General features: G+C 39.3%; 2 protein-coding genes across 2 annotated transcripts; both read right to left on the bottom strand.

The window, feature by feature from the left end:
* Positions 1 to 63: 63 nt before the first annotated feature.
* santa-maria (scavenger receptor acting in neural tissue and majority of rhodopsin is absent) lies at positions 64 to 7,260 on the bottom strand. Its single transcript, XM_089258611.1, has 5 exons — positions 7,039 to 7,260; positions 2,392 to 2,589; positions 1,916 to 2,221; positions 1,337 to 1,856; positions 64 to 864 (listed from the first exon to the last, which is right to left on the bottom strand). Exons 2-5 carry the CDS (start codon positions 2,530 to 2,532, stop codon positions 134 to 136), a joined length of 1,698 nt encoding a protein of 565 aa, XP_089114737.1. The 5' UTR covers positions 2,533 to 2,589; positions 7,039 to 7,260; the 3' UTR covers positions 64 to 133.
* A 1,577-nt stretch (positions 7,261 to 8,837) lies between these two features.
* On the bottom strand, positions 8,838 to 10,629 carry Gr28a (Gustatory receptor 28a). The gene is made up of 3 exons (XM_089258306.1): positions 9,855 to 10,629; positions 9,015 to 9,617; positions 8,838 to 8,951 (listed from the first exon to the last, which is right to left on the bottom strand). The coding sequence occupies exons 1-3, from the start codon at positions 10,482 to 10,484 to the stop codon at positions 8,850 to 8,852; spliced, it is 1,335 nt and encodes a 444-aa protein (XP_089114432.1). The 5' UTR covers positions 10,485 to 10,629; the 3' UTR covers positions 8,838 to 8,849.
* Positions 10,630 to 11,739: the final 1,110 nt, after the last annotated feature.

The raw sequence follows: 11,739 nt of genomic DNA, 5'->3' as shown, positions 1-11,739 counted from the left end.
GAAGTTGTATATACGTATGTATATATGTGTATGTACGCACATATATGTATGTATATCAAAATGTTTTTCCTAAACTAATTGACTATAAACTATTTAAAGCACTAGGACGGCTAGTTGTTCCAGTTGAATTGCTTTAGTCCTGTTTGCTGTCTGTGCCCTTATTTATGGCTGTGGATTCATTGTCACCGGTCTGCGACTTGGTTATCACAACGGCGGGCTTGATATTGCGTTCGAGCAACGGGGAGCTGTCTGGTGACTCTCCAGCACTTTTCTCGCACACCAGCGTGGAGGCCTTCGACTTGAGCTCCTCGGCGCTGGAGAACTGAGAGCGACTCTTGTACTGTCCGTTGCTCTTCTGCTGCGTCTTCACGTCGTACTGACGCGACTGGCACCAGCTGAGCAGCTGCTGCATGGGCATCCAGAGCAGCAGAATGAGACCGACAGCCAGGCAGATGCCAGCAAAGATTTGGCCAGCCAACAGCAGCACGGGCAACAGCTTGAGCTGATCGGCCAGTTCGGGTGTAATTGTGACCTTCTGCTCGAACCAGATGAGTGGAAAGAATATGCGTGGAATGTCTGTATACAATTGAATGCCGTCAATGGGCTCGACCAGCATGTTGACTTGAAAGCGTGCCGCCACCTCGAGCGGAATGCCTGTGCTCGGCTCCACGACCATATAGAACTCGTGCTGTTCCTTGTTCGGCTGCAGTCCCTCCACCTGCTCCACATAGTACGGATCGGCATTGTAGAAATGCGGATAGGACATGAACACAGGTGAGCCGAAGCGACAGGAACTGATGTTCATCACGCCAGAGGGCACGCATTGTCCGCCACAGAAGCACAGATTCTCGGGATAAAGTGTGCCTGGAAGAGAGGAGTTTAAAATGTAACCAAAAGTGAACAAATTAAAAAATATAATTAACAATTCTATATTTTTAATACTCTTTCTGGCTTTAGGGTATATCTAAGTCTAGTATTCTCAGTGAAAGCTTTCTAGTAAAAGTTATTTGATATCCGAGTCATATTATCTACTCATTGATTGGAAAATCATTTTTCACATGGATCTCTGTCTGGCTCTATTGAAGCAGAAGATTCGTAATTGTTCGAAGCTCGTGAGCAGATTTATATGCCTCGATCATTTGGATGTTAAACGTGAATACTATTCATTATATAAGATCTATTGATTATGGATTTTAATTGTAGAGTTTAGGCAAATTATATGGCGAGGCATTTGGCTAAATTAATATGCAATTCAACAGACAGACAGACAGAAATCTTCCCATAAGCTCCCCTTCTATGAGTATATACACCCAAGATTCCGTTAGCTCATGCTTACCATTGTCAACGGAGCGCTCGCCGCCAGAGAACTTGTAGCCCTGCAACCCCTCGATCTCCACTGTCTCCACATAGTCCAATGGCAGGGTGCGGCACATGTCCGGCGTGAAGAGGCCAACACTGCCGCCGGGCTGCAGCTGCTGCGGCTGAAACTCGCCGGCCGAGCCATTGGTCATGCCGCAATAGGAATCAAAGAAGCCCGTGTGCGTGTTATAGTTCCAGGAGTGCATCTGACCCAGCTGGGCCAGATTGTCGGCGCCAGTGTAGACGTTGAAGACGCCCGTCAGATCGGCGCTGCCGTTGCGCGTGTAGAACCAGCCGAACTTGTCGAAGGGCACCTTCACCTCATCCCCGAAGATGGGCATGGCCATGGCCACATCAATCATGGAGTCGCTGTATCCAGTGAAGAGCAACTCATCGACCGTTTTCGTCACCCACATCTCCTGGCTATAGAGCTTCAGGCCCACATCGACCATGGCCCGTTTCACGGCGTTCCACTGCTTGGCCGTGGCTGCTGCTGACTGCAAGAGTTCACCGATTGTTGGACAAGTTCGATGTGAGCATTGGTCGGTGCACTTACCAGAGCCACGGCATTCAGCGTGGTGATCTCATCGTCCAGGCTGCCCGCACTGCCGGCCGCATCGAAATAGTAGAAGCTGCGCCGGCGATAGGTAACCGAGCTGTTTGCCGGATGCCAGCTGATGTTGACCTTGTCGGGCTTATCGATGAACCGATATGGGCCGAGCTGCTGCAGTATGGGCTTGCTGCTCAGATTGCCAAACTCCTCGGGATTGGTCCAGTTGTACAGATAGATGTCCAGATGCAGCTCCATCGGCGGCGTCTTCCAGTTCTCATAGACACGTGTGTCGGGTGCGAGCGCCATTTCCTGTACAAAGATCAAATCCCAATTGCCATTAATTAAAGAATCTCAACAAGTGTGCATCAATTGAGGCGGCTCGTTTGAGCCACCTGCTCGCTGCGACGACTCGTGTCGTCTCTGATTTGGCTTTTGATTGGCGTTAAGCGATTGCAGCTGCACGCATCACGTCGCCTTACCTTATGCTTGATCCAATTGAATATGTCCTCCCAGAACATGCCGCACATGATCCCAAACAGTCCAAGGCAAAATCCAAAGATGCCAATGAACAGGCCGCGGTTGCTCTTCTGCCGCCACATGGCGCTGTTCTGTGTAGGCATGGCTGGCGTCCGTTCAGCTGTTCCAGTCGTCAAAAGTGTCTCAATGCTATTATTAGCCTAAAACGTGAAGCCATAGAAAATTCGGAAATTTCATCACGTGAAAAAACTAAATAAGAATTGGGCTAAGAACTAGTTCTACTTATTGGGCAGACTTTAATTTTGTTGTATGTTGAGGTCGTTAATGAGGTCGAGTTTGTTTGATGAGGAAAATTTGTAAATGTTTCCTTTAAGTGTTCATAAAAATGGTTATGGAGAGTTGATTTAGTTTGCTGACTGAAAATGAAAAATTTCGAAGTTTCCTGTTGAGTTTGGGTTTAAAAGTTGTTGACAAAAAACGCTTGACTAATTTAAGTTGTAATTGCTAAAATAAGAGTTTTACAATCAAATCATATGACTAATATATTGCATACTTTAGGGAATGATTCAGCAGGCGTTATTAGTTTGGAGAGAGTCTTAGAAAATGTATATAAATAATTTGTGTTAAGATTAAGTTGTCTTAAAGGTACCATAATAGTAAAAAAATATTGTTTTAAATATTTTATATTAAAATAAAATAGTAATTTCAATCATTTGCTTAAACTATTGCTGTGGTAAAATTTAACTAGCGACCTTTTATAATATATTTAGTTCCTACAGCTAAATCTGGTTAAAGCTGACCATAGTCATTAATTAAAAATTCCAAAAATAAATATTTAATTAAACTACAATATATTTTATAGCTGCAACTAAACCTGGTTAAAGCTGCTCACACTCATTACTGGCTTTTCCTGTTTTAAATAGAGTACATTATAATACGAAAAATGCAGTTTCGCATTAGTAAATAAATAAATATTTTAAGTAGGCAGACGAGTGAGCTGTCTGTGTGTCCAACAATTGAGTCGATTTTGCTAATAGCTGTGCAATAATAATGACAACACGTGAGTAACTTGTTTACACCCAGCCAAAGTAAATAATCGGGCATTTGTATTCATAATTGTTGCGATGGTGTGTGTAGCTGTCATATCAGTGTTGATAATTGCGAAGACTACACTTGCGAACCGGCATATATGGAAATATACATATTTTTATAATCGATGTGACTTGATACGTATACGTAATGTATGTACGTATACTTAATGTATACGTAAACTGTTTGAATTACAATTGCCGTTGCTGTTTACAGCTACCACAAAAGATATACGTGTGGGTTTGTTTGAGTAGAAAGCAATTGATATGCGGACCACAGCGTCATCAATCGGCGTGAGTCAATTGGGCGGCTGTCATTGATAAGCGGACTTTGAACCCGATAAGCAGCAGCGGTAACTGAAGACAGCCGGCGTGCAAATCCAGGAAATGCAAACGAAATTACATTTCACACTGCAATCTTATCGCTGGGTCACAGGTCCACATACTTCCATACTTCCTTCCAAATTCACACGTAACGTGTCACGTTCAATTTGTTCAGATATACTTCTATATATATAAATATATACTAATATATACATATGTATATGTATATGGTGTGGCTCCATGCATGTATCTGAATGTTCGCTCGGCTCTGTGATATTTTGCCATAATTGAGTCTATCAATTGACCCCGATGTGAGCTATGGTTGGGTCTTTGACACTTACCGTTCTGCCGTACCCAACGACTATATATAAAAGAAAAACTCGCATATCTATATAAAGAGAGCAGCAACGCGTTGATGAATGCATTCAAATTGTTATGAAAAAAAAAACTACTACTTGCCGGCAATTCGTATACACTTTTACTCTTTTGTAATGGGTATTGTTTAGCTGACATGAACTTTGCTACCCGAGCAGATGGAGCTATAGAGAATAAATCACTGCTTGTATACGAATATATGTCTATAAGAGAACGTTATTCGGGATGAATTGCTGTTAACAGAAATCCATATTAAATTGTTACAATAGTATAAAAAATGTATTATTTTATTTATTTATTATAAATAATGCGGTCAAATTAAGAAGTAAATCTGTTGCATCTAGTATTTTAGTATATTGTTAATAATTTTAAGAAAAATAATTCACACATTTAAAGGGATTTTCCACAGTAGTCTGCTTTAGATAGAGTATCTGGTCCTCGACGTGTTGCAAATTGTTCTTTTTGATTGACAATTACTTAGTTATATTTATCAGGAATAATCTGAATGCTTTTTAAGTGTGCGAATATATTTTTTAATATAATAAATTTCGTAGACTAGTATATATTATATAGAATCTGCACACTTTGGAGAGAGCATTTAACGTGTACTTTTAATGTGAATTTAACTTAATTGAAATCAAGATCAACGCTCAAAAAATAAAATGACATGCATGCCATGGTACCCATATATATCTCTATATATGGGGCCAGATGTTGACTAAATTTGATGAAAAGAGTCGAAGCCTTTGCATGGAATAATTGCTTTCAATTAGGTTCGCTTTTTTCTTCATCTGATTCTTCTTCTTCTTCTACTGACGGGCGATTCGCGCTCTGCGGCAAGCATCAAGTATTTTTATTTTTTCATTATTAAATTAAGCATGTGATATTCCACTTTAATAATAAATCCAAATCGTTCAACGACAATGTGATTCGAGTGTGAAAGAAATGAGATGTAAATGCCAACAAATTGTTCACAAAAAAAATTAGAGCTCGAGTTAACATTTGTGATCTTTGCATGCAATGCAACTGTAATAATTGTTGGATTGTATTCAATATATAAAACTACAAAAATGAATTAGACAAGGATCTCGGTAGTGCATTTAGTGAAATTACTACAAATGTAGGGGATATTATTCTATAATTTATATAATTTATTTGCTTTGCTCAGTGGTCTCTCTCTCTCCCTCTCTCTCTCTCTATCCCTCTCTCTCCCTCCCTCTCTCTCTCTCTCTGAAATACCTAAATATGAAAAGTATGAACATGTTAAATGATTTGAAACTAATTTCACGTGCTAGTCCCGAACTGTTCCGCGCTGATCTCTACAGATCTGCTGGCGTTACTTTGTTGTGTATTTTTAACAGTTACATGTGTACTGGAAATGAATGAATTATTTATTTAATTGGTCTGTTGATCAACAGCGTTTAAAAGTAGCAAACTTGGCGCAGGCTTGAATCAACTGCTGCTTGATAAATATTTATAGTACCTCAATTAATCAAAAATTTATAGTGGATACAATTTAAAATATTTTAGGAATCATACAATATATGATGATATAAAACTCTATATGACACAGCAATATTAGTTCCAGTCAAAACAAGGCTTTAATTTATTTATATATTTTTTTGTTTTTTGCCGAAGGAATTATATCTGCCAACTATATATATTTTCATTTTTTTTCAAGCTTTGAATTGTTTAGAATTTTGATTAGTAAATAAAATTATAATAACTATGCAGTTGCAATGCTACGTATATAGTATACAGATATAGACCTTTAGTTTGTAATTAAAACAAGTTAATCATTTAATTGAGCTACGTCAGTGGAAATTATTTGCATTTCCATTGATCAAAATAAAATGAATGTGAGAACGGAGAACTGGGAACTGAGAACTTCTTGCCACAAGTACACGTGAATATTTTATAAACAAATGGAAACTAGATATGCTCAGATATGCGAATATATGTATACATAGATATATATATGTATTTCTATTTGTATAATCAGACAGTGAGAAGTGTTATAAGTGCAGCCTAGTCTAAAACGATTCCTATTCTGATATTAATATTCTTTTCGTCAGTCCGACTGAGACTCGAATATAGAGCTGACCGCAAGCATGGCATTGTGGCATAGACTTGACTCTAAAAACGATTTTTTGTGGCAACAACGCAATTTGCATTTGTTGCTATGATTGCAAGTACTACATAAGTATATATACAAATAGATATTTACTATATCTTTGCACTTGCTTCCCACTAGAGCGAGATATAGACACGAATGCCGCCTTCTCTCGCCTCTTCAGAGATGTCAGCGTGCATTGCTTCCTGACCTATGCAATTGAATTTGTTCGTATTTTTAGCAGTCACTAAATGTTCATTAAACGCAACAGCTCCGACTGCTTTGAGCACTCTCGAAATATTTATTTACTCTATTACATTTCCGTTTTCTTTTGGCTCGTGTGACGAACAGCGATTAGCAAAGCGCTCAAGTGTGTTGGCAATGTTCACTTTAATTGGCTTTTAATTAGCTGAATCATAGACAAGTTGTAAATAGTTGTTAATTTCTTTCACAGTCGAGCTGAATCAGAACCGAAATTTGCCTAACGTAAAGTTAAAGTTTGTACTTTTACTTTTGGATTTGCCATTGTTTGTCTGGGCCTATCGACAGCTAGATTAACAGCTCAAGTACTTAGTACTTGTGTATGTGTGCGTGTGTGTGTGTGAGTATACCTATATACGTGGTCATTGTCCATTGTTTGTAATCTTGAAAAGTCTGTGTGCGATTAAACAATTCTTGGCTAATTATGATTTTCCATTTTTGTTGTTGTTCGAAATCCTTTGATTTCTGTTTGCCTAACGGTAACTCACTTTTGCAGCTTGTCCACACACTCTAAGGCTCTGAGGATGCGCGAGCTGCGCTTGCGACACGCGACAAAAGCCGAACGAATCAAATCGGACTGTGAAAAGCGAATGCGAACGCGAGTGCTAAATAAATTGCGCTTGTGTACCGTTACTCGTCAATGCTCGATTACGACTGTGCGCGGCCCTCTCTGGCGGACGGGCAACTAACGGGGCTGGCGTTGGCGCTGCCTCGACTTTGACTACGGCGTTTCTGTTCTTACTATAAGCAGCTGGGGACGGGCGGCTGCTGCTGCGGCTGTTGCTGCGGATATGTATTTACTTCTATGCATACACACATAATTGTATCGGTGTGTGTGTGTGTGCGAGTGTGTGGGCGTGCTTGAGTTCTAGCGTTAATTTGCGCTTCACTTATTTCTATATGATTGTCATTGAAATTTGAATTGAAATGCATTAAATATCAAGTCAGTGGCTGTGCAACTGTAAAGCATGTGAGTGCTACTCAAACTGTAGCATGACGCTTGATTCTCTGTGAGCCAGGTCAAGCAAAGCAGTGCATATTAGACTATAACCTAATTATTTACTTATTGTCACTCGCTGCATTTTTAAATATATCACATATATATATAGCACAGTACATTAAAGTACATTAAAAATTGCAATAATTTCTGCTGGGCAATCTGGAGCAATTGTAAAAGGCGTTATCAAGTGAACGCCCCAAACGCCTTCACTTTACATATGTACATACATACATACAAGCGCACATATGTACATGTTTCACTCTCCTCGTTTTCAAGCTCTAGCTGCTATATGTTTTGAGGGCATTTATTTTTTGACGTCTGTACATATGTATGTGGAAAAGTAAACAAATCATTAAAATCGAATGGTACTGATAACAAATTGTTCAGGTCTTATCAATGTGGCTAATCATTCTGATTCTAAATGAACATGTATGAGCGTACATGCATGCATGTAGGTGTATGTATTTATTACGATTCGAACGTATGTAAGTAGTTCGCTGGTTTGGGCGGACGCAAATATTGCTCGACAATTGAGCCAAACCATCCAACACACTTAACATAAAATTGTCACCTGCTGAGGCAATAAAACAATCAAATGTCGTTACACTAGTTGAGTTCCCTTATTGGATTATGCGGCTAGAGCGCGGTGGCCAAATGTCGTGTCTATGCGGATTACGGGTACCTCTGATTAGTGACGGATGGCGCCAAAGCCGAGCGCTGTCCGTTTGCGATTATGCTAGACTGTGGCAATTAGCTCACACTCGCCTTTTCAGCGAACTGTGAACGACAAACAGCTAAAAGTAGGACAATAGTGCGCGTCTCTTTTGCTCTTGTAACGGTTGCAGCTCGTGTTTTGAAAAGCATGCTGCGCTGCTTAATTATGTCAATGGTTCACTGCTTGATTTGCACTGCTTGTTGCTGACAGTTTGAGCAAAGCTTTTTTATGTGCTGGCAGCACTTTCACAGAGCTCGTTTCATTTTATGCGTGTTGATTTGATAAACACATATATGCGAAAAAATGGATGCCTTGGAATTTCCAACATCTTGCCAACACTGGAGCTCTGCGAAGACGGTTGTAAGGTACACAGAAAACGTAAAAAAATAAACAACGAAGTGAAAGGGGTAGAAACAAATTAAAATAAGTTATGTTCATCTAGAAGAAGACATCCTTATATAATCCAATCAAATCGATGTCTGGAAAATGGTACTCTAAGTATACTACTCTAACTCTGATAACAAATACTTTTAATAATATTGATATTATAAAGATTTTTAAATGGCGCTGTTAGCCTAGTTCAGTTACATATAGTCCGTATTATTTGTACTTCCAAAGTCTTCAACGTGATGAGTGGAGCGAAATTGTATTAGTATAATGAGGTAGCAAGTAGCGGCGCCAGTTATCTGTCGATGAGAACCATAAATAAATAACTTAAAAGAATTATTCATATTTATATGAAGACGAACCGTAAATATCAGCGTGCGATCCAAGCGAAACAGTCCAGCGGCGGTGAATTTGACCTTGCGATGGGATAGCTGCAGGGAGAGACGGAACAGCCGATCCCTCAGCTCCGGCTCGTCGGTTATATTAAGAATCTTGTGCACAATGGCGGCGCTGCAGCTGCTGTGCCTGATGGTGCTGCTGCTGGCCTCGACGATCAGAAATATGATCACAATGTACCAGATCATTTGAGTTAGGAAGAAGGCAAAGAACTCGTCGGCCTCAAAATAATCCAAGCGCTTCGGGTTCAACAGGGCCTCCAGTATATAAAAGTCGTCGAAGAGTATGAAGAGGAAAGATATGGCAATGATGCCCAGCAGCGGATAGGTGAAATACTCCTCGATCGTGTGGCAAATGTCGCAGAGCAAATTGTGAATGTTGGCCACCTGCTTGATGCCATACTCTGGATTCTGGCGTATTATCGAGGTAACACTGTACCTCTGCATGGGTGTGCTTATCAAATTACGCAGCCGATGCGCATACCGATGATTGTTCACCACCGAATGCATGGGCGATAGCTCCAAAGCGCTGTTCAGCTCAATGTGAGCATCCAGGATGTCCTGGAGAATCTGTGCAAGAGGCGATTGAGTAAGTAAATTGACTTGAGCAACTTTCTTTGAATTTGTCCCTTTGTCTATAAATCTATTTAGTAGTTTGCATAAGAACTCAAATTGAGCTGTTCATATTATAAAATATGTGCTTCAATAAATTTTACCAAATTTCTTACCAAATTCCTAATAGTATAAGAAATAATCAATTGGAATGGAATACTTCTTAACTTAGAACCCTTTCGCAGGAGGACTCACCTCATTCACCATACTGAAACGACTCTGGGCCAAGTGGGTGGTGCACAGGAACTTGAAGACCATTAGGCTGATATTGATGTGGGGTAGCGCGAATGCCGTGAAGGTGACAAAGGATGGCGAAATGGTGGCGCTGACCAGCAGCCCATAGCTAACACACATGTAGACAACGTTGAAGATCACAATGCCCATGGAGATGAGAAAGGTGAAGAGGAGAATGCGGCGATAGTCCAGCTTCATGCCCAGGCGCACAAAGATCTCGTCCACGATGATGTTGTTTTGTATGATGCTGACCAATCGCTGGCGCTTGAACATGGCGAATCCGAAGATGGTGCACATGGCTATGATGCCAGTGAGGCGCAGGGTACCATCGCCCAGTTTGGTGATGTTCGTCTGAAAGAAGTAGCCGATGATGGAGTCGCCCTCGCGTATGGATGCAACAAAGCACAGCACAAAGAAGAGAAAGTGCACAATGCCAGCTATGAAGGAATACGACGAAGTGTGCACCTCCTTGTCCGAGTTGAGGTTCAGTTGAAACGGTGCCAGGCCCACCAGCGATATATAGGTGAGCGGACGCAGCGATTGGAATACATTATCCGCCTGTGACATGCGCTTCAACACCTTCAAAACCATATCGAGTCCAAGTCTGGTCGCCGTGTCGCGAATTCACGTTAGGTCACCTCGCTCGCTCGCCGCCAACTAAATGCGAAAATGTTGTAGGTCCTCAGGTTGGGTCATATGTCAGCATCGTTAGCGTACTTGGGACAGAAGTCGTTTGGACAACTGGACGGCTTAATAAGCTAATATCAATATCGGTAAATATTTAATTACGCTTAAATGCGTAGCATAGCGTCAGGTGCTGCGTAGCAAGTGCAACAAGTTATTTACGAAATATATACAGTTGTGTATGTATGTAGGGTATGTATGTGTGTGTTGCGTGTGTAGTTATGTATCTGCTAGAGCCTATGTCACCGATACATACCAAATTCACGTCTGAAAGGGTGTAAACAAATTTGTGGATGACTTTAATGAATTATGCATATGAAAAGTGCTTCAAGTTCATAAATTCTGTACTGTTTCTATAACTTTATATAAATATATATCTCAATTATTTTAGAATTAAAATTTTAATTTTACAATTTTGTTTTTAACCATTTTGTACACAAAGTTACTATTATATTTTTATTTAAATATATTAATATACTTTAAATAAAAATCGTAAAAGTTTGCAGCATATTTTATTTAAATGAAAAATTTTGTATTAATTTTATAAGATTGTTTAAGGTTTTCGATAGTTAATCAGAAAGTAAATTTTACTTTTTAGGTGAGAAAAGATTTGCTGTATATATTTATATATAAACATATATATAAGTCTATATGAACTCAATATTTACTTTATAAACTAAAGAAACAGAGACAGTAAATAGAAAGTTTTAGTGTATTTGCAAAGGGTTTTATATAATATTAATATTAAAAAGTTTTTTCCACAATTTTTTTAATTAGCTTAATTGAACGAACAGGGATATTCATTTCCGTGCTACATTTTACACTAACAGAAAAGCTGTCTCCATAAGTTAATTTTTAATAGATAAAAAAGTGTATGTAAAATTTAATACAATGTTATACAATGGGTACTCTGAATAACAATAAAAATATTATATATAAAAACATTTAGTATATGTTTGAAAATGTATTTAGCCTTTGGCATATCAAAGCATATTATATGCCCTTCATTCATTTACTTTATATTACTTCTTCATATTTACTCCAATTTTTTTATGCCAATTTTTGTACAAAAAGGTATAATTATCCCATCTTCTGTCGTCCCATATTTATTTCAGTTAAAGCTATCGACACCATAATATAAATTATGCCTCATTTCGCTGCC

This window comes from Drosophila navojoa, chromosome 3 (assembly GCF_054131105.1).
Source record: "Drosophila navojoa isolate 15081-1374.11 chromosome 3, UAZ_NAV_1.0, whole genome shotgun sequence".
NCBI lineage: Eukaryota > Metazoa > Arthropoda > Insecta > Diptera > Drosophilidae > Drosophila > Drosophila navojoa.
Note: the sequence above shows the minus strand (reverse complement) of the source record. Positions and strands in the feature narration are given on the sequence as shown.